Genomic DNA, 24,095 nt, shown 5'->3' with positions numbered 1-24,095 from the left:
ATCAGAAGTTCAAAGCCACCCTAGGTTACACAGCAAGGTGAAGATGAACCTAAGCTAAAATAAAAAAAGAATAGGAACAAGATAGGGATTTGTTAGCATACTACTTTTACTAAACATTATAACATGGGTCTTATCAAGAGTAGTTAGGCAAAAAGGAAATAAAAGTTATCCAAATAGAGAGAATTTGCATATAGGAATATCATAAGGAATTAAAAAAATAATAATTATGGGCTAATACATAAGTTCAGCAGGTATATAGGCTGCAAGGTCAAAAATGAAATCTATTGTATTTATAATATGATAACAAATGTTCTGAAATAATTTTTGAAAGTAATTATATTTATTTAATTATAGCTTACAATTAATGGGAGACTACTACTTCACCTGTCATGAAAACTGGCTACCCTTATTAACCGGTGGCTACGTACATTCCAGATTCACTTTAGCAGAATGATTTAGTTACAGTTTCAAAATCAAATCAGTAGATATAGAGTAAAAACTATATTTACCAAAAAGAGAATAATGCTAAGTAAACATCAATATGTGGGAAATTGCACTGTAAATTCATAAGCATGATTTTTTGTGAAGATCAACAATACCCTTTATTTAAAAAAGGTTTAAAACCTAGAGAACCTGGATTTAAATATGCTACTTTAAAATGAGAATCCTCTGGGTGTGGTGGTTCATGTCTATAATCCCAGCACTTGGAAGGCTGGTGCAGGCTACCCTGGGCTATGTGAATTCAAGGTAAGCTTGGAAAACTTAGTAAGATACTCATTAAATGAAAAATTAAAGGAGAGCCAAGGATCATGGCTTACAGCTGCAATTCCAGCATTCAATAGTCTGATGCCAGAAGATTGCTATGAATTCAAGGCCTGTTTGGGTTCATAGTAAGTTCTAGGCAGCCTAGACCCTGTCTCCAAAAGGTCAATACAAACAAATAAGCAAACATAAAATAACTGAATAAGCCAAGAAACAAAGTAGAGAATGCCACAGAAATCCTACCTTCTTAATACGATTGCTGAAATCAAAGCAGATTCTAATTATTTTTTAAAATATTTTCCAATTTCTTTATGAGTAAAGATGCAATGGGTTGTTAATACTCAGCCATGTTTGTGGTTGTCTTGTATTGCCTTTAAGTTGAATTTATCTTCTCACTTCACTATCATTCAGTTCATATTTCATTCTACCCTGACAAAATGGGTATAAATTGACATTTTTCTTGTCACAGTAGTGTCATGTCCTAGCTGTTGTAGTTACTGGGAGTATGCTAGTACCTCATCTCTAGCCAGATTAATTGAATTTATGATCCCTTCCCCTGTTACTCAAGCCTGAGCCCACTGAGGGTTTGTCTTAGTAATTTTCTATTGCTGTGTTAAGACACCATGACCAAGGCAACTTATAGGGAAGACTTTATTTGGGACACACACTTTTCAGGGTCAGAGTGCCTGACCACCATGGCTGGGAACATGCAGCAGGCAGTCAGGCATGACACTGGAGGAATAGCTGAGAGATTTCATCTTGAGACAACATTTATGAGTCAGAGAGACAGCAAACTGGGAAGGGCTTGGGCTTTTGACACCTCAAAACCTACTTCCAATGACATGCCTCCCCCAACAAGGCCATACCTCCTAATCCTTCTCAAACAGTTTGGCCAACTGGGGATCAGTTATTCAAATATATAAGCCAATGGGTCCATTCTCACTCAAGTCACCAGAGTCCAAGAAGGTCTAGAGATTTGACACAATGGCCTTTCTCTTAACAGCTGCATATTAAAGATGAATGGAACTTATAGATTGGAAGATGGCTGAAATCTCTTTTCCTTTCCTACATCTTTTGTATGGTTTGAAGAGTATGTTTGTAGTTATGCAGCCACACAAATTACCTAGAGTTATTTTTTAAAGCAGATGATAGCTTAATAATAAGTATTATTTTAGAAATCCCCAAGAGACTTAGACACAGAAGTATGTATTTCCTTTTGGCTCGTTGTATTTGTTATTTAGTCTTTTATCAGAGTGAGCTCAACACTGCTCTACATAAATCCTTTCATCTCAACTTTTTAATGTTTAACTTAATGAAGATAGCTCTGTTAAGATTTTTACCTTACTGCACCATGGGGTCTCTTTCCCAGTCCACCAATTGTACTACTTTTCCAAACCAAACAACTCCCATATACCTACTGCTGCTTTCTCTTTGTTGCACTCATAGCTTATCTCCATCCAGAGGCATTTATCCCACTGGATCTTAGTGAAGAGTCACAATCACCTCTTTTAGAGAGTTATCCTTAAGTACTTGAATTGTCTTCTGGGTCCTTCTGGCTTCACAAATGATTTTGTGCCCTAATCGTAAATATTATTTTTCATTCATCAAATTGTTCTTTTAAACCTACTCTGTACTAAAAAGGTTCCAACGTCCTTTGGCACAGTAATAAATAAGAAATTGGCTTCCATCAATTTGTTCAGGCCAGGAGGGTTCCTCCTTCTTACCATAAAAATGGCTCTTCACCTTTTCTCTGTACCAGAACTTCCTGTTGTACTCCTCAGCTTTGGTCATTAAGCTTGGGTTTTTGTTGTTGTTATTTAACTTGTTTTAATTAGTTCTTTAGAATAGATATCTGATTCTATAGACTGGAAAATAAAGTCTTGGGTAATTTACCCAAGATCATGTAGATCATTAAGTCTCAAAGGTAAATCCAAAGCTCTGACCTGTCTGATTGTAAAGAATAAATAAGTTCTTAAGTAAATAAATAATATATCCAAGGAACCATGACACACAGTAGACACTCATTGGAACATACCCACAAGCTCCTAGAGGAGCTGACCTTAGATACATTGCTCTGTTTTTGCATTTACTCTTTCTTCAGCTGTTGAACAGTATAAGTATGACTGCCAATAGCAATATGAGAATCTTGGCACAAAGTCAGAGTTATATTCTTCCCTAGGTTTTAAAATTTTAAATGAATTCAGTTTGTATCTAACAAAACACTTAGATATATCATAAAGAAGTATAAAGTTATAGCATATTCAACATGTGTAACTAAAGACTAACTGAATCTACTTCTTACACACACACACACACACATATTATATATAGACACCGTACATACCTCAATCAAAGATAAACCAATGATACATACAGTAAATGATTCATCCATGTTTAAGTATTTGATTAGCTTCAACATGAGAACCAGCCACAATTCATCAAACATCTAATTTGGCAGTTTTATACAATTTCAATGACCCAGTTAAGAGTATATCAACTTGCCAACATTGTCCTAATTCTCCTTTTGTGCTCAAATTTTCTGCCCTAATCTACATGTACATTAGAAGTATCTACCTAAGGTTCATTTCTTCAGAGTAATTTCAAAAAGATAAGAGAGAATCTTCCTCATTCTTCTTGATCTGCTAACTGTACTGAAGTGGCCTTGACATGACTTAGTGTGTAAAATACAGCAGAAATAAATCAGAGAAAACATAAAAAATGGGCTTTTGTTTACATTGATGACATAATGAACTTATAGATGGACAAACACCATCACAGATATCAGCCACCTATAATTTTAGACATTTCCTCATTAGAAGATCTGCAAATTACAAGTGGAAATTAAAAAGGAGATCAAGTTGGGAATGAATCTAGAGAGTTCATTACCCACTGTGAAGTGCAGGCAAATGTAGGAGGCCATTTCCACAGGAGAGGGAGCTCTCCTGACTCACCCCTGCCCTCAGGAACATTATTTGTTTGGATAGTTAACCAATAGTAACTGGGGAGTAGGTGACTTCATTATAGTGTGGCCCTAGATGCCCTTCAGTTCTATGACTTTCTGTAAATTCCAAAAAAAACTAAATGGTTACCAAAGTAACTGTTGCCAAGGAAACTGGGTCATGGTCTAGATCCTATCAATTTTCTATATAAAATCATAAGAACATAAATGAAGGGGGAAATATTGCCTGTACTCAAACAAATATAGCCAAAATTAGCCAAGCCACTTACCATTCATTCAAACCATAACTGACAGATGTTTGTTACAATCAGACACAATAACTGTTTTTCCTTTACCTTCGGTGTACTGACAGACAGACTGCATCTGAGAGTGTCCCTAAGGGCTGCAGTTTGCCTGTGTCTTGCAGCTGTGACTAAAGCTACACAGAAGGCTTAGCAGACCTTCTATTTCAGCTAAGACTGAAAGAAAATAATAATCTCATCAATTAGCAGCTAATGTAAGAGCTGAATTACTATGGCTTTTAGAAAGCAGTGAAATGATTTGCCTGCCTGTGGGTCTGCCCCATGCAATGGTAAAAGCGCACAAATGCTCCACAGACGGTTTAGTGGATAGAGATTGATGGGCAGTGTTTTCCCATTTCTAAAGCATAAATTTGCTTTGTGTTGTCAAGCTTATTTCTCAATGAAATGAGAATGTTACCGATGAGTTGTCAAATTGGCTGGCACCCCAATATAAATATCTGTTTAGTGAATTAATTAATAATCATTCACAAATACTGAGTGCATACTGAGAGTATTCCCCTGCTGTTTTAGCATGGGGGTAATCTAAAGTCAGACTGCAACAAAGGTGAGAATCAAAGCCTAGGTTTCTTTTGGGCCTTTCCTCTCCTGGTAATGTTATAACAATTAATAAAATTAAAAGCACTCTTTTCTATAACAATATGAAGGAGTACAAAGTTGAAAGTGTCAACACACCATCAATTCATCAGATCAAAACTTGTCTCTATTGTATATGCATGTAACCTTGACAAGATTTTTTTTCCTTACGCTACTGATCCTTAGTTTCTTACCTTAAAATTAATCAGAGCTCGGCCTGGTGGTGGTGGCGCACGCCTTTAATCCCAGCACTCGGTAGGTAAAGGCAGGCAGATATCTGTGAGTTTGAGGCCCACCTGGGCTACAGAGTGAATTCCAGGAAAGGCGCAAAGCTGCACAGAGAAACCCTGTCTTGAAAAAAAAAATTAATCAGAGCTATCCAGTAACGAAGGGATAATTAAGGGATAATTAAGATGGATAGATAAACTGTTATATAATCATCGCAGAACCTGGCATATAGTAAATCTTGATATAATATAAAGCCTGGTACATAGTATTGACTATTAGTTCACATACCCAGAACTCTCACTGACAATTTGCTTAGTTATCAATGGAATAATATGTTTTTTCTTCGGTCAACAGGATTGTGATTATATGGACTAGGAAGGAAATCTGCATTAACCTACATACTGTTAAAGAACCAAAATGTTTAATGAACTAAATTTGATGAGGCTTTCTACTAATTTAACAGGGTTTCAAGGATATTTCTCTTGAGAGATTTATACATGGTGGAGCAAATGTCACTGGATTCCAGCTGGTAGATTTTAATACACCCATGGTAACCAAACTAATGGATCGCTGGAAAAAACTAGATCAGAGAGAATATCCAGGATCTGAAACACCTCCAAAGGTATTTGTTCATTTTTGTATATTGTATACTGTTGTCTTTTTTAATCTTTAGGTCATTTCATTTTAGGTGTATGAGTGTTTTTGCCTTCATGTATGTCTGTACATCACAGACATCTGGTGCCCTAGAGGAGACAAATGGAGTCAGAACCCCTAGAACTTGATGTAATCCAGTTTTAAGCCACTGTGTGGGGGCTGGAACAGAACTTAGGTCCCATGCAAAAGCAGCAAGTGTTCTTAACAGCCAAGCCTATATTAATACTTTTTATTTCATGATTATTTTCTTATTCTTTCAGACACATTGTGGCATCTTCTCACTGTCCTTGCACCACCAAAACACTGAGAAATGTATAAATGGTGGGGTATATGTAGATGGTACAGTGAATAAAGGGCTTGCTATGCAAGCAAGAGGACCTACGTTTAGAGCCCCAGCATAAACCAGTGCGGCAGTGTGCTCCTGTAATCCCAGATCTGGAAGGTGGAGGCAGGTCCTTCCCAGGAGCTAACTGGCCAGCCAGTGTAGCTGATCCATGAGTGCTGGGGTCCAGTGAGAGACCTCGTCCTAAACAGCAGAGGAATCCCTGAGTGGACTTGTATCCTCCAGATAGACATGTGCACGTGAGCACACCTGCAGATGCACATGCCTATGCACATTCATATATGGGCCACATACACAGACATTCAAACACACCACAAAAATAAAATAATTTTCAAATGTCTGCATTTAATAGCAGAGCTGTCAGATTAACTCGAGAAATTTATTATTATTGTCTTCTGTGTGAACTCCTTGAAGCATTGCATTAAATAGTTTTATTAACTAACATTTAAATGCAAATGACCATTGTTAATTTTTCTACCCAGATAAAAACCACATTTAAAAACTGGTTTATAGTAAGTAGACAGTATAATAAGTAAACCACATTTAAAAACTTGGTAGAAATGAAAAATGTAAAGCTTACATACAATCTCCCTTTCAATTTAAGAATAAAATACTGGGCTTTTTAATTTTTTTATATTATATACCTCTTTGTCTGTGTACGAGTTTGTATATGTCAGTGTACCCAAAGAGGCCAGAAAAAGGTTCCAGATCCCCTGAAGATTTGGTTCCCAGCACTGGTGAGCAATGATATGGGTACTGAGAACAAAATTCAGTCATCTGCAAAAGCAACATGTGCTTTTAATCACTGAAACATCTTTTCTGCCATGCTTGTGTGTGTGTGTGTGTGCATGTAATGATATGATAATGTATAATATATTTATGTGTTATATATGCATATACCATATATGTATATAGCTATATATATTAGATGAAATTGTACATTATCAAGAAAGAGTATAATATAGATTTAAGACAGACATTAAAGCAGAGCGAGAGGCACTTGGGAAAAAAATGGTAAACACTCAAGATGTGAGTGCCAGCTTCTCAAAAGAGATAGCCATATGATTATATATATATATGTATATATATATATGTATATATATATGAGTGTATTATTAGCATTTGCAGAGGATGCTGCCAAGATTCTATTCATGGCTGCATTTTTGTCTCATTAGAAAGGATGGGTCTTAGATATCATCTCAACATAATGGTTTTCAGCACCACATAATGAATTTAATCTCTAATATTTCTTCAACATGCATTTAAGTAGAGTTTTAATATGTGATTTGAAACTCAGACATAGAAAAACTAAGATCAATGAGTACAGTGAGCTATTCTGTTTCCTAGCTATAAGGTTTGTTTTGTAGTTGGCTGTCAATTTCCCATATTCAGTATTGGAATTAGAGAGGTGCCCTATAGAATCAATAAATTTCAAAATTAAGTACTTATATGCTTATCTTTCTTTTTGATATTTTAATGCAAGTGAGATGTTAGTGAACATGGTAACTGGCTACTCATGAGTAAAAGGTCAGAGGTCCATGGAATACATAAGAATGATCATTTTAATGTCCCCTTTTTGATGATCTCCAACTTGTATTCTCCATACTATTGCATTGGGTTATTTATTATGTTATAATGTGTGGGATTCTTTTTGGAGGGTATGCTTATAATAATTCTGGTTCATTAACATCTATTAATATTTAAACCATTTTCACAGTAATTTCATAAATACAGCTATATAGGACATTATAACAGAGATCATACCACACATAAAATTTTCACAGATTTTAACATGATTCTAGGCTTCCAGAAGCCATTTAATACACATATGCAGTCAATTTTTACCATCTGTGATTATGTTCTGAAAAGCTTCCCCAAGTAATAAGTGACCAAATATTAAACCATTGTTCTTAGAAGAAACATAAGATTAGTTCCCCAGAGCCTCTAGTTATGACCTTCTGTCAATTAATCAATACATAATCTTGTTTTATTCATTGTAGTTAACTTATTTTTGGCTTCCTTAGCATTGACCTCATGGTCAACAGTGCTTACCCAATGCTCAAAGGAAATGTACTTAATACATATATTTCTCAGAAACACCAGTACCTTCTCACATTGCAACCATTATGCAGCAATCAATGCTATGTTTCAGGCCATTTTATGCTGTAAAATAAACTGTAAAAAAGCACAAACTTGAGGAAAATACCACCTACTGGACCACAAAAAAATGTGCACTTGTTTACAGCATGAAAGTAGAAACAAAAAAAATTCAGTGTTTCTTTATTTAACTAGAGCTGGAACTTTTCATATAGGATGAATCAAATGTTTCACTACTCTAACTATACCCGTAAGTGCCTACAAAACTATCAGTAAGTATGGATTTGGAGATTGCAAATAAATGTTAATGAGTAAGAAATTTTAAAAACAGAGTCCATAAAAATGTTAGTTAGTTATAATGAACTGATTGTATTTCAATTGATTAATGTTTTAGCCAAAAATCAACATATGATCTCTGATCTCATCACTTTCTTGCACTAAAAGAAATAATAATAATTAATAAAAATAATAAATACTGGGAACACATGTCCTTTTGATTTAATGATCCTCTGCTACCTTTCTGGTTTTTTTTTTGTTTTTTTTTTTGTTTTGGTTTTTCGAGACAGGGTTTCTCTGTGTAGCTTTGCGCCTTTCCTGGAACTCGCTTTGGAGACCAGGCTGGCCTCGAACTCACAGAGATCCGCCTGGCTCTGCCTCCCGAGTGCTGGGATTAAAGGCGTGCGCCACCACCGCCCGGCTCTCTGCTACCTTTCTGATGCCCTAGTTAAACAGAACTGTTCTGCCCCTGTGGCACTCAACAAGTGTAAGTGTCCACCTCCACAGTCCTTCACCTTTATCTGCCCTATCCATCCATTCCAAATTTCCTCCAAAGTTCATCTCGTTTCACCTTCTCAGTGATCTTCCTTTATACTCTCCATGATGTTAGACTCTGCAGTTCTCAGCAAGGACTTCCCATAATTAATACTTGGCTCCTGTAAACTCCTGTAGATCCATGGCCATCCATTAACAACCTTCCTATTCTCACATTCCCTACCCAATATCTACGTACATTCTGTACCCAGCTCTTAGGTAGTACATGAAAAGTCATCCTGAGAAAAACTGTAACAAATAGTTACTTTTTATTTTCCTGCTTTGTGCTCTGTATCTTGCTTGTATCTTCCATATTCATAATAGAACTTGAATTTATTTTGCTTATTTTCTATCAAAGTCTAACTCCTTCTACTGAACATTGATTCTGCCTGTGTTTGTCTTCTATACCTACAAATGTTGAGAAGAATTCACTTCTCCATTCTGATTGATGGGCAGAACAGCAAATAACTCTAGGCTAAGAAGCAGTTTTAAAGCTGCCCACAAATGAAATGTTTATTTATATGCATTTTCTTCATATTATCTGTAAGCTGGGCACCCATAAATATGCTTTCCTTGACTGTAACACAATCAGGCACACGAGAAAGAGTCGGAGACTCTGACATAATGAAGCCAGGGTAAACTCCAGCTTCTGTCTGCTCTCTGCCCAGTCAGATTTCAGTCTTTGCTTCTCCAGTTGGCTGTCTCCTCTGTACTGCACCCAACTGCGTGTCAGTTTCCTTTTTCTACTTCACACTTCGTAAAAAATGGAGAGACATTTTACAAGAAAGCAAGTGTGTTTGCTGGTTTTTGTTTTGTTTTGTACCATCTCTTCTCAGCTTCTTTCTCACTACCCGGGGGGGGGGGGGGGGGGGGGGGGGGGGGGGGGGGGGGGCATGTGTGGGGGAACCAGTATGTTTGTGTGTTTGTTTGTTTGTTTGTTTTTCATATCTTGATCCTGGCACACAAGTAGTGCACTTCGACGTTTAGGTCTTTAACAAGTTTGTCTTTGAGAAAAGGTCTTTATTTCTCCTTTTTATTTTCTTGTCTTAGAGAAAGATGACTCAGAAGCTTTTTCTACTCAGAGACGTTCTGGGTTGAGCAAAAGAGAAGGCATATTCATTTGCTTCTTTCCTTCAGCTTCTCCATCCTGACTGAGAGGGCACAGGCCTTTGTATACCTCTACTTGTGTGTCCTGGCTGCTCACTTGTCAGCTCTCTCACATCACATGAGCCTTTATATCTTGTTAATTCAAGCTTCATATTTAGTTCCTCTACTACTTAAAAGTGCTTTCTTGGAACTCCTGTCGTTTCAGTTTTTTCTTCCTTCAAACTCTAGCTCTTCTGTGTAATGGTTTATTGTCTCAGTTTAGTTTCTACATTCGGAATTCCAAATGTTTTTTTTTTTCATTTGCAGGCAAAAAAACAAGTTCATCCCCTGCTTAACATGGCACAAACCTCCCCCTGACACAGGTGTAGAAAGTGTTAATTATATGGAATTCCTGAAGGAGATAATGCAGTTATTGTCATGCCTAGTAGTTGATGATCTTCTATGTTTGAAGAATATGTCCTATCACCAATGTGTTTAGTCATTCCCTAATCAAACATCACTAAAATTTACCACAGATCACATTTTCCTCTTGGACTTTTCTTGCTACTTTACACTATTTAATCGTGTCCAGGGGCTCACTCTTTTCCCAAAGAGAAACGTGGATGATCATTGGAAAGCAGATAGTTTCTACTGGATATTTCTACACTGATAATGGGATGGGGAGTTAGAAACTTAAAGCAATGGTAAGTTCACTTGAGCACAATCATTGAATGATAGGTGCTTACACTGTTGAGGTTGAACAAAATAGATGTTATTCCTAGCATTACGTTTCTCAATAACAACAAACAATTCCTCTGGGAGACTAAACATAGATATTTGATTTGCAAAGCAAATCTCAGAGAATACTGCTGGGAAACATGGGGAGGGGGGAGGAAAGAACAAGACAACAAAGCCCTCCTGGACCTAAGTCACCTCAATGCAGGATTTAAGAACACTGTGTAGTATCCATCCTTTAGCTGTTTATACTGAAACACAATATAAAGTTTTAACCTGAGGCCTTTCTTCTTCCAGATGATGGAAATTGGTGCTTTAAGGTCTCTATTTTCAGATTGAGTTTTCTCCTTTAAAATTAAGAAAAATAAGATGTGGTATACAGTCTTTGTGTTAAAGTAAGAACAGATATTTCCAAAACCAGCATCAATAAATTATCAGTATCATGTTGGCTCTTGGGAAAAGGCAGAATTTTTGTCACAAACCCACAGAGAACCAGATTGTTCATTGTGCTAGACTTTAACATCTGCCTTTATACACACTTTAACATGCTTAGTACACCTCTGCTCTGACTTACGATGGCGTTCTGGTGATGGCTGAAACTTTCCGAAGTCTCAGGAGACAGAAAATTGATATTTCAAGGAGAGGAAATGCTGGGGATTGTCTGGCAAACCCTGCTGCTCCCTGGGGCCAGGGAATTGACATGGAGAGAACACTGAAACAGGTAACTCATAGTTTTGCTTTACTGTATGATCTTTTATAAGCATGGTATGTTACAAAAAACTTATTCATCTGAGCATTAATGTCTATTACAATTTCCACATTAATATATCAAGCCTTCTACAATGTCAAAACATTTTTAGATGGAACCTCAATATTTATTCCTTGTATAGATGTGTATTCAAGATAACACTGCAAAACCAAAAAGGTCTAGAATTATGAAGGGGCTCAGTGTAGACACATTTGGTTAGCAAGAACTTGTGCTCCATAAAGTAGCTCAAGAACCCAGCCTGGCGGAACAGTTGCCATTTTGAATGAACAGGTTGTTGTTGTAGGGAAGTGTTGACATGACGATTGAATGCTTCATTTCAACAATGGCACTTGCATCTACTTACTACTTATACACCAGAAAGCATCATTAGCTTCATTAGCCATAAGGAGTCAAGGAAATATAAACCTATGTTATAAAAGAAGAAAAAATGTTTGTCAGAGCTAAGAACTGCTTCAAGGCATCTTTAACTTTGGGAAAATGCTAGTTTTATTCTTTTATACCAACACAAGCAATATGTTTCAAGTAATAAGTGTTAAAGATATTATATGTAAGAATTATTTAACTCATCTGAAATGTGATAAGTTCAAAGTGTAAATTAAATGAATGAGAATCAAAGGACAATTTGGAATCCAGTGTGCTTGGATATTTTCAAATAATGTATTTTTAGCTCTTTATATCTTAATTCAATGTTAGCCAGAAGAATATGATCCCTCATGGGGATGCTAGTTACATAATCTACTGTGTAGATATATAGAAGAAACTGAAGATTGACTCTAAGAAGATACAATTCTGTTCTATAAAGGATATTTCAATATTGGGAAAGAATTACGTTAGTTAAAATGAAAACTTTATAATACAAAAAATTCATCTTCTAGATGTAGAGCAAAATAGTTTTTAATGTCCTTTCATATTCCTCCTCCAAGTTCCATCTCAAGCATTCCAGAAAGTCGATTGTAGCTTTAATTCCACACCCTTCTATGGTCCTTAGCCTAGTAGTAGGAGATTTCCTAAAGTGAAGCTGCAAATGAATATGTGTGTGTTTTCTTTTTCCTTCACAGGTTCGAATTCAAGGGCTGACTGGAAATGTTCAGTTTGACCATTATGGACGTAGAGTTAATTACACAATGGATGTATTTGAACTAAAAAGCACAGGACCTCGAAAGGTGAGCTACAACTTAACTGAAAAATGAAAATTGTTTTCTTATTTTGCATGTGACACTCTTAAAGGTTTATAGGAGAAAGAAAGCTTCATGCTTTAAATTTGCATTTGTAAGTGATGCTTTCAACTGGTACTTTCTTGATGGTCTATGCTGAGATAAATGCTTATAGCATACATTACTAATGATGTCACAAAATTAAACAATTAACTTGTCGCTATGCCTTTTAACTCACAAGGGGAGCAATGTGGCAAGAGAAACTTGGCAAACAAATTTTGGAAACAAAATTGACTCTACAGAAAAGAACACTACACAGTAAAGATGCCCATATATAGTCTGTGAGTCATTCAAAGGCAACTCTACTAAGGAGTGGGTGTACTTCAAACACATTGTGGGTTCTGGAAGTGGCCTGGCCAACTCAAACAAACAAAGGAAAGCAAAAGAAAGATAGTTACTGGGCAAAGGATGGAGAAAAACACCTGAGTCCAGAAAAGTGATGGTGTCAGGATCTTACACTTGGAAAACATCTTAGCATCATTTCTGTTACTATGAAAAAAAAATGCCCCCCAAAAAAAACTTAAAAGAGAAAGAATTTATTCTGCTTACAGTTACAAGTTACAGTTCCTCATTGACCACAAATACAGGCAGCAACTTGAAGTAAGTCACGTGATACCCACAGCCAAGAGAGACAACTATACGCATGTTGTTTGTTTGTGTGCTTGTGCTCAGCTCTACTGCCCCACTCTCACACAGTCCAGAAGCAAGCCCTCACTATGAAATAGTGCTGCCCTCGGTGGGCTGAGTCTTCTCACATCAATTAAGACAATCCTCATCTAGACAATCCCTCATTGAGAGTCTGTTCCCTAGTGGTTCTGGTTGTATAAAGTTGACAATTAAAAATGACCATCACAGAAAAGCAGCTTTATAGCTCTCAGATGTGAGGACTCACATCATCTATCTTTCCAGCATGCCCAAAACAATCTACATCCGAGCTACCCAAACTTTTCCTCTCAAGACCACTTTCTATCTGAGACATGTTTATGTGAAGCCATTATATAAGGCAGGCAAACAAATTGAACATTTATTGATTATAACTCAGAAAGAACTTCATATTTAAAAATTCTTTAGTACAGCTATAATTTCATCATTTATGCATACTAATTAGATGGACATGCTTGACTACTTTTACATGAAACATTGAATCTAGTCTGAAAGAGTGCCTTTTTCCTCACGTTCGTTTATCAGTGTTTTTGATTTTGTACACATCAATGCTGAGAACACTGGATTGCATAAATATACAGTACAAAATGTCAGCAGTATGTTTCGAGGCATTTCTGTTTTAAAACATTTTTGAAATTGCTGGAAATCCTGTCCTAGTCTGAGGCTAAAATTCATCCAACAATTTTTGTGAAAATCAAGTCAGCAGTTCAAACAGAAACTGAAAATCAAACCATGTATGAGTTAGGAAGGGTAGAACATGCCTGTAAACCCAATGCTCAGGAGGCAATAAAAACACTATCCAGAGTTACAGGTCATCCTCAACTATATAAGAAGCAGCAGGAGAGTCTAAGCTGCATGAAACCCTATCTCAAAACCTAAGTAAATAATAAATTATTCTAACACATTGATATCTACAAGTTATGGAAGGATATGAGAAAAATATTGGGTATTTGTTTTCCATAATTAAGCCACCATATTTTTATAAGATCAAAAACTTTTATATATACAGTAAAAACACTTTAATGAATAGCATATAGAATTCTGAAATCTGAGCCAAGGTTTTTCGGCAGAATGTATTGGTGTCACTTGGCATTACGGCGTGTGGTACAAAGTGCTCATCTTGTGTATTTAGAAACCAAGGCTGCAGTGAAGTCACATGAGGCAACATAAGCAGGTGCTTCCAGCAAAATCTTCATTCACTGTACATTGGATTTTGAACTAAGATGTGGTCACTGAAGGATCAGAAACTTTTTATTGGTGCCTTTTTTTGCAGCTCCCATATTCACTTACACTAGTAAGCCACTGCTTAAGAAGCTGAGTTTAGCCAGGCATGGTGCATGCATTTGATCCCAGCACTGGAAGCAGAGCCAGGTGGATCTATGTGAGTGAGAGGCTAGCCTTGTCTACAGAGTGAGTTTCAAGACAGCCAGGGCTACACAGTGAGAAGCGGTGTTAAATCAATCAATCTATCAATCAATCAATCAATCAATAAATAAATAAATAGATAAATAAATAAATAAATAAATAAATAAATAAATAAATAAATAAATAAATAATAAAAGGAAAGAAGAAGAAGAGAAGGAGGGGAAGAGATAGCCCCTGGGCTGGGTTTTATATGATGGAACCATATAATCTCACAACAGTAGTTGGTTTTAAACATTATATGATGAGTGATACCTAGGATTCTTAACTTCCTCTTTTCTGTAGGATTGTCTAGGAAGTCAAGAAAAAGAGGTGTTAAAGTTAGCTTATAAAAACTCTTTTTCAACATTTGGCTGTTTTTTGATTGGCTACAATTTATGGAAGCCCTGCTTTGTTTTAAGCACCCAGATATGATGCTTTATATAATGCAAACTTCATAGTCAGCCTATAACTTGGATTTTACTATATTTCTTACTCTTAAATGATAAAACTATGCCATAATACGTTTTGTATCCTGTAGAAAAAAATTGTATTCAAATATATGTGACCCTAGAATCTTCCAACACAGTACTCTGCCTAAATAACCCCTGATTGAAGAATTTCATTTAAAGAAAGCTAGGATATGCAGTCCATTTGTTGGTTAAAGAGAAGGCATGTGGCATTGTAAAAGGAAAAGGCCACTCATCACTGGAGGAAATTATCACCAAGGCAGGCTGCAAAGAGGATGTGAGGCTTAAAGTTAGCTGTAGAGATAGAGGCTAGATAGGTAGACATAGCAGAGGCAACAAGAGCGGGACATTCAAGGGCATGTATAGAAACGGCAATGGCATTCCCAGTGCTTTGCTCTAGTCTATCACGTGGGTGTGCATCTGGAACTGTGTGCAAGGGAGAGATGTGGTACAGCTGCACAATGCAGCTCTAGCTTGATGGCCGCATGGTGACATCTCCTTGCCTGTAGTCTGCCCCCTGATACATAGGAAATTTCAGGCCAACAGATTCAAGTCAGGGAGTGAGGGAATTGGGTGATATCTCATGAGCCACATTAGCAGGCTCCTTGAGTAAAAGAAGGAGATAAACTTCCCAAGAAGAAATTTGGGGGCTGCATTCTCCTTGCACATCACCAGCCTCTCTGTGAGCTATGGAGCTGACAGAGTATTTCATAGACAACTAAAATTGTTGACTCCTGGGTAGGCAGAAGGAAGAGAAGCTGCCTTCCTTTCATACAACAAACCTTGCAGAGCTGGTTGACTAAGCGGAAACTTTTTAAAATGCAAAAGATGATCTTTTATTTTACAAAACAGTAACTATGGTTAGGCACATGGCTCTTAATAAAATTGAAAGGATAGGAAGAGGAAACAGGTGCTAACCCCCAGGAATATTTTGTGGGCTATTAATACCACTGAATCTTTTCGCGGCCTGTCAACCACAGTGGTAACAAGAACTAAGATTTCTTGAGGAGAAACTTAAGGAGTGAGTTGGGAGAGTGATGCTAGCTTCACACCCAGCTGAAATCCAGCCAAGACTCCTAAAAGAAAAATGAAGCGTGAAATGGTGCAGACTTACCTGTATTCGTTTTCCCAGTGGCAATGATCAGCAAGGCTGTGTGTCAGGAATATTAAACTTAAAAATGAGCTACCTAGCTAGCGTGAGAAACATTATGCTTGTGAAACTATATGGTATGTCTGAGAAGTGAGCAATCATTCTTGTAAATTGAATACTTGCCAGTGAGGGAGCAAGCTTTGAACATAGATCAGAGAGGCAACCCATCAACTTATCTGGCTTCTGTGGCAAGAAACCTGATTGAGCATCTCTTTAAACCAAAGCACATGATTTTCTGAACCAGGTCCCTAGATAAATGGAATCTTCTTGCTTACCACCCATGGCTCCAGAGGGTGTGTTCCATGGCTACTATTGTAGGGGTTCAGGAAATCATAATGGTAAAATTTCATTTGTTGAGATTAGGTTATATGCTGGGTACTATAATGGAACACTAATATTTATTTCCACATTTAATTCTCATAACAGCATAAGAATAAAATGCATTCTTCTCAACTTACACAGAGCTAGGACAAAGAGAAATTAAGTAGCCTGTCCAGGGAGAGTCAGCTCAAAGAGGTAGTATTGGAGAGAAAAGAAAACTCCAGTGGTTACAGAGCCGGTTCTCTTGACTACTTTGTAGCAGCAGTCCCCATGCTGTAAGCCTTTCAGATCTGGTGTGAAGATGAAGTTAGACATTTCAGGACAGGGCTGGTTGAAGCAGCTCTCCAAGTCACCAACTGTAGTAGAAATAGATTCCTTTGTGCTAAAACACCCAACCCCACCTTATTCTGCAGGCCAAGTCTACACACAGGGTTTTACTTATACATTATATTATATCTAGTGTTGTATCTGGTTAACATTGTTATATTTTAGGGAAAAAATTAACCTTCCAGACTACAAAGATATATATTTTCTGACATATATTGCAAGTTTAGTGATTTAAATATTTCCAGATTTTTCTGTGCATTAATACGAAATTATTTTCAATCTCTAGGAGAGCATTCCTAATTAGTAGTTTAACAGATGAGATCAGGTAAGACTAACACTAGTTTAAAAAAAAAGGCATGCTGTAATGGAATAGAAAGAGAAATCCAGCTCTAGTTCAAACTTCAACATGTTTCTCTGAAATGATATGTATAATTTATAACTTTCCAATAACTTTTAAAAAGTAAATAAAAGGTATTTATTTAGAATGGATGTCTATTGTAGGCTTTCTTTTTTCATTGGAATTACATGTAGATATAAAGCAAAACATTGAACTTTAATTTATTATCTTAATTTCCAGTACTTCTGAATCATTTATCCTCTTGGGAAGGATCATTATGCAATATTTCAAAGACTCAGAAATAATTGTGACTGTTTCAAAATGAGCCCCAGGTCCATAGTTCTTTTCCCAATGGGATTCATTAATAGAGAACAGCTCTTCTTGCTTGAAAATGGGCTGCAGCGATCTTCAGGTTTGGCTGTATGTTAATAGAGTGCCAAGTTGTAAAACCCTCTATGAGCATACAAACCTGTCCTATGGGAAAGGGAGTTACAAGAAGCCACTGAGATATTTTTAAGTACATGTAGGAATTGAAGAAAAGAGGGGTTTCAAAATTATTTTTAAGTGAATTTTTTTTCTTAAAATTGCTACATGTCCTCTAGAAGTGTATATACATGGACAAATGAAAGTAATTACGGAATTTATATGTACTATAATTTCTAGTTAAAATCCTTTTGCTTTACCTATTCATTTTGAGTTCTGTTTGCACCACTTGTGAATAATTATCTCTCTTTGACAATACTAATGCTTTGTTGGAGTATGTTCTTATGTACTAATATGGAAGGTAAGACATTTGGCAGAGCAAGAGTGCTTTCTAAACCACAGTAGATCAGACATTGATTGCAGACCCATGAGCAAGTACACACATTTTTATGGGGTCTGGGCTTTATGAACATGATTAAGAAATGAAGCTTGACAATCATTAAGTGAGCACTCACTTTTGGAAGACATGCAACATACAAGCAAAAATGTAGGGATTTAGTATCATATAAGCTTCAGTTCTAAGTTCTCTCTGTACTGGATTGTAATCTTGGAATCTTGTTTAGCCTCCACAAAGGATCTTCAAAGCAAAAGCATAGACAATCATAACAACAAATAACACCATGCATAGTAACTTTAGCAGGCATAGAATAACACACATCACGTAGAGGTATGTCCAAGAGCAGCATTCTTTGTATGGTAGCCATTGTTGTCCTCCAACAGAGAAGCCAATCAGTGCATTCTCAATTTCCAGTAATATTCCATTGTCATACTTCATCTTAAGGTACTAACCCCTTAAATTATTTTATATAGAAGTATTTCACATACATAAATGAGAAAACAATATGAACTGTGTCTTAGTTGGGTTTCTATTGCTGCGACAAAATACCATGACCAAAAGCAAGCTGAGGAAGAAAGGGTTTGTTTGATTTACACTTCAGCGTTGCTGTTCAACACTGAAGGAGGTCAGGACAGGAACTCAAACAGGGTAGGATCCTGGAGTGTAGGAGCTGATGTGGAGGCCATGGAGGGATGCTGCTTACTGGTTTTCTTTCCCTTGGCATCTTATAGAACTGAATACCAACAGCCCAGGAATGGTAACACCCACAATGGGCTGGGTCCTCCTGCATTAACCAATAATTGAGAAATGTCAAGGAGACATTTCCTCAGCTGAAGCTCCTTCCTCTCTGATGTGTCTAGTTTGTGTCAAGTTGACACACAAAACCACCCAGTAGAAATTGCTAGTGTGTGAATGTGTGTGATGTGTGCAAACTAACTAGCGCAGGTGTGAGCACCTATACACAAGTAGAGAAGCCAGAGGAAGACCCCAGGAATTCTGCTCTTATCATTCCACACCTTATTCCCTTGAGACAGGGTCTTCCTCTAAACCTGGAGCTAGACTAACAGCTAACAAGCACCAGTGATATTCCTGTCTCCACCCATCCTCCACAAGTAGGGGTACAGTCACATGCATAGCCATGAAATGCCTTTTACATGGGTGCTAGGCCTCCAAATTTAGGTCCTCACACTTGCTTACCCAGTAATCTTGTCCACTAAGCCATTTCCCCAGCCCCAAATAATAAGATATTTAAAGTCAAAGCACAAATTGAAATGTAAGCTTTAAAAAATGAAAATATTACATATTAATATCCATTTGCAATGCAGTTAACATTTCAGAAAATGAATTCTCTTATAGTAGTTACATAACATCAAGCCAAAACATAATTCTAGATTGCTATTTACAAATAAATTTCTTTTGTCTAAAATATGGCTGTTTGCTTTAGTGTATGTTCTGTAGTTTTCTTGATGAAGTTATGTAAATTAATTTTAGGCAGTGCTGGCCCATCTCACTAGATGAGAGGATCAAAATGCCCAAGGTTCTAGGTGTGTCTCTCCCATTCAAAACCACTGCTTCCCTTGACTACTTCTTGACTCTGACTTTGCTAAACATATAATAAGTAGTGTCTTTAACACTGAGAAAACTGTCTCACAGTTTTAACTTAGACATCTACAATGCAACCATTATACCTAAGGCTCTGGGGCTATCATGAAACAAGGAACAGAAAGACTGTAAGAGCCAGAGGACTAGGACACCTGTTAGGAGACAGTGTCTTCTGTATTTGACAGGGAAGCTGCACCCATGAACTCTCAGCAATGTGGCTGCAAGACAAGCATAATGACAGCACCAGTTGTCATGCCAACATGGACAGAGGAAGTCCACATAGCCCACACCTAGATGAAGAGATGCAGGTAGTCAATACTTGCAGAGAGAAGGAGAATCAATTTCCTCCAGGGATGAGCTCCCACACAGGCTGTCCAGTCCCAAGTGATCAGCCTTTCGCACATGCACATAAGAACAAAGCTCAAAGGACTCAGTAGGTTGTATATATGTGTGTACATACATTCTACAATAAAAATTAAGGAAGAAATCATGAATTTTCAAGGACACTGGAGAAGTCTGTGAAGAAGGGGAATGCCAGGGATAATGTAGATGAAGTATTTCTGTATTAAATTCTCAAAAATATATATAATTATTAATTTTTAAAAGACAGTTCTTAATGTACCTGAATTTTAAGTTTGCATTGGATGCTCACTAGCTCGTAGCAGTCACTATCCCAAGGAGGACTCTAGTAAGCACTTCTATGCTGTGTTTTCAATTAGCTTCTCTATCTGGCAGGTTGGCTACTGGAATGATATGGATAAATTAGTCTTGATTCAAGACATACCCACTCTTGGCAATGACACAGCAGCTATTGAGAACAGAACAGTTGTTGTAACCACAATTATGGTGAGTTTTTGTGTATGCTTTATAATGTTCCGCCTTATCCACAGGCAAATTTAACTCCCTAGCTATGGTAAGGGGATACAAGCTGAATCTTAGTAGTGACTTGAGTGCTTTGACCCACCCAAGTCTACCGAGGCTTTGAATAGACCTGTCCCAAGCTTGGACACACTGAGCTCTTTCATTGCCCTTATTTGTGTTACTTTTTGTTGCAATGTTTTTCTTGAGGGAAAAAAATTGACTCAGATGTTAAAAATTGAGACTGTGAAACTGAAGTTGAAAGTGTTTGAAGTTCTAAGACCCCAGCACTGAATAATGAATGTGAGGAAGTCAAGATCCAGTTGAATCCTAAAAGCATCAGTGGAAATACCTTATTCTCGGTGTTTTCAGAAGCATCAACGAAATAATCATTAGTAGTGTTTAAATGATTGTTTCAGGTCATTGTGGGAGAGTGATCTGTCTTGTCTGTTTCGAGTCACAAGAATGTGAATGTGGATATTTTAATGGTACTTTTTTTTAATATAGCCAAATGCTTGATAAATTGATTTTGTTTGATATTTGTTTTTTATGTAAAAAGACATTTCCACCCACCGATTATTTTTCTTATTGACATATACAATTAAACGAACTTCTTGGAATCAAGAAAAATGCGACTATTTCATTTGATCATATCATAAAATTTAAAATGCTCTAAATTTTAAGGCTCCTACTTCAAGGAGTTCTTGTGGAATTGCCTTTTAAATTATAGAATATTCAATATCTATAATATGTGTTTGTCTTCTAAAGACAAACATGACCTTTATAGTTGGTGGTAGTCAAAGGAGATCATCAGTTGGTGATTGTTTATACCTTATGTGAGATCCCAGCTCCTCAGCTAACTCTTTCTGTAGGCAAAATATGTTATCAGTTATTTAGAGAAACTCCTACTTTAAATAAAATGGAAGTCTTTGTGTAAGTTAACTTTTAGCTTACATAATTTCAATTTTTAGTTTTAGGGTTTTAGTAATGTCAAAATATTTCTAAAAGTGACACTGAAATGAAAGCATGCAAATATCAAAAAGAAGCATTTGCCTGTTGCAATCATTTATGCCTGTTTTTGTTAACCAGTTAGCAATTTAATGTAATCTGGAAAGCCTTGATTGGGAGTTGATTATTTTAGAATGCAAACCCACCAACAGCAGTGTTTGTATAAATTTTCTGACTTAACTGTGTAATATTTGCATGGGACTTGAAAAGCAAGATATACATATATGTGCATATATATTTCTTTTCCTTAAAAAAAGACACAGTAATGGAAATTCATACTTCAGTACAGTCCTCCTCTTTTCAGCCTCTGATGAAGAATCCTATTTTAAGAAATTGACCAAGAAAGACAAGAGTTCCACGCTGTTCGACTGTTCCTAACTAAGGCTCAAGTCTTGTTCTCCTGAGTAGTAAATTTAAGCTTATTTTTCATGTGGGATTCTTCTTGGATAACCAACTCTGGACTACCAGAAAACAGTTATTAAATGTGTGTGTGTGTGTGTGTGTGTGTGTGTGTGTGTGACTTTTATGAGCTATTTGAACAAAAGAAGGTTTAATCCTCAGTCCTTACCATTCTCAAGAAAATAGATGTTGAAAAAGAATAAACAAATGATTCTGATATGCCCGCTCCTGTATCATAAAATAAAGTCATTGTACGTGATCAGCTCTCTAAGGGTAGATTTCTTCAAAGTAAAACTCTACATTTATGTGCTTGCTTTCTGAATATATATACAATTGTTTGCTTTAGAATCTTTTGAAATGTTGCCTGTTCTGTGAAATGAATGTATGATGTATTTTAAGGGTGTAATGTAGAGTCTTCTTCACTTGACCTGTTACAAAAGATGCAACTTGTAATTCCTAGTGTCAAATTACAGAATTGATTTCCCAAGCACTGCTAGTCTTCAGGAGCATGATATCAATAACTAAGTTAAAAAAGTGACTGAAAAGAAGCTGTGAACATACATATGTAAAATTCTGTTTGCTTGATAGTGATAATATTTTTGTTATCAAAATAGTATATACGAGTAGTATCTGTCTTCCATAGAACTGTCATCTTCGTTTAAATCATTCCCTTGATATTTTCAACAGCATAACTGTTCCATAATGCCAAAACAAAACAGGAAATCCTAGATACCCCTTTTAAAGTGTTTATTGACCTTGATTCTGTTCTAAAGCATTAGCTTAGGATCTAGGACAAGTCCCTCACCTCAATTACTTGGAAGTAAGTATGATTCCCTTTAGCTGATAAGATACTGATAACTGCATGTAATAATCCCCCCATATTCAACTGAATAAACTCAATACAGATGGAGTTGGCTAGAGGTTGCAATGAGTCTGATACAGAGATCTAGATACCAAGCAAGTTAAGAATGAACTCTGGCGAGCACGGGCTTCTCTTCTAAACGGGTGCAGTGTTGCTGAATTCACTGTCTTCTCTGTGTATGCTGTGTTTATATGCTGATATACTGTTGTGATATATGTTTTGTTAAATAAAATTGATTGAGAAATTCAGTTATCCATTCAGAAATACTTACTGAGCATCTGTTATGTGCCAGGTACAGTGTTAGACCCTGGGGATATGTCAGAAGTGACTCCTACACTCAAAGGAATTTATATTATAGAAAAAACAAATAAGAAAAACATAATTCATGACTACAACAGCTCTCAATCCAAAATAAAATGTGCTATTATTATATTCATGCTGTTGAAATTTATTTTCCTTTGCAAGTATTGTATGTCTATGTCTACAATGGATCTTCGTTTTCAAGATGAATTTACTCTACTTAAACACAATTATTGACTATGACAAAACTAATCTAAATAGGAAACAATTTGCAATTACACAAACTTTTGTCTTTAATTCTTACTGACTAAAAATTAAGTAAAAACCATAATATTCATGAGATTGGGTACATAGAGATTTCATTTTCTGCAGACAAATAACAACTGCAAACAACCTCAGGAAGCCAAATCTAAACCGTGCAAATTGAAGTCTAGCTGTTGTGATAAAAAAACAGTTTCTGCAGACTCAGGAAGAGGAGAGAGTACATTCCCTGTATTCGCAGCACCTTGCTGGCTACAGACTCTGGAGGAAATGAATCCGTTCTAGAGAGAACATATTTTACTCTTCAGTGCCTTGTGCTATGAGTTAGTAATGCTCATTGTATGTTACTTAGCTAAGGAGACATTTTATACTGTATTACGAATACACAATTCTTTAGGAAATATTTCCATAAAGCCAAGTTTATTCACTATAGCATCAGAATGGTGTTTCAAACATGAATTGATTTTATGTAATCACTCCATCTTCCTTAGTTTACCTTTTCTACAACTTTAAAATACATTTTCTAATTATCAGAGTTATGTAAACAATTTTAGGTATTCTATATAAATACACACGTATAAGAAGCATACATATACCCATATGTATTTGTAGATATAAAATGTAAACAAAAATAGAAATGTATTCATTTTCTTTGCCACACCAAATATTAATTCCCCCTTCCTCCAAAGGGTTTATAGCAACAAAGGTTGTTAAAAAAAAAAAAAAGTTTTGCCAGGCAGTGGTGGTGCAAGCCTTTAATCCCAGGACTCAGGAGGCAGAGGCA

General features: G+C 36.5%; 1 protein-coding gene across 10 annotated transcripts in view; it reads left to right on the top strand.

Moving 5' to 3' along the window:
• The window catches only part of Gria4 (glutamate ionotropic receptor AMPA type subunit 4), a 371,791-nt gene that overhangs the window by 287,322 nt on the left and 60,374 nt on the right, over positions 1-24,095 (top strand). For 9 of the 10 annotated variants that reach the window (XR_008221303.1, XM_052751502.1, XM_052751493.1 and 6 more), the window contains exons 7-10: positions 5,288-5,446; positions 11,103-11,270; positions 12,377-12,481; positions 20,359-20,469. Coding sequence is in view for 9 of the 10 variants with exons in the window: in XM_052751502.1 (XP_052607462.1) it covers positions 5,288-5,446; positions 11,103-11,270; positions 12,377-12,481; positions 20,359-20,469 (543 nt within the window). In the remaining variant the exon portion in view is untranslated. Of the gene's footprint in view, positions 1-5,287; positions 5,447-11,102; positions 11,271-12,376; positions 12,482-20,358; positions 20,470-21,793; positions 22,999-24,095 lie in introns of those variants that run through there. The other variant, XM_052751564.1, reaches the window with a different exon arrangement.

Source organism: Peromyscus californicus, unplaced genomic scaffold, assembly GCF_007827085.1.
Source record: "Peromyscus californicus insignis strain IS unplaced genomic scaffold, ASM782708v3 Scaffold_11__1_contigs__length_118956290, whole genome shotgun sequence".
Lineage (NCBI taxonomy): Eukaryota > Metazoa > Chordata > Mammalia > Rodentia > Cricetidae > Peromyscus > Peromyscus californicus.
Note: the sequence above shows the minus strand (reverse complement) of the source record. Positions and strands in the feature narration are given on the sequence as shown.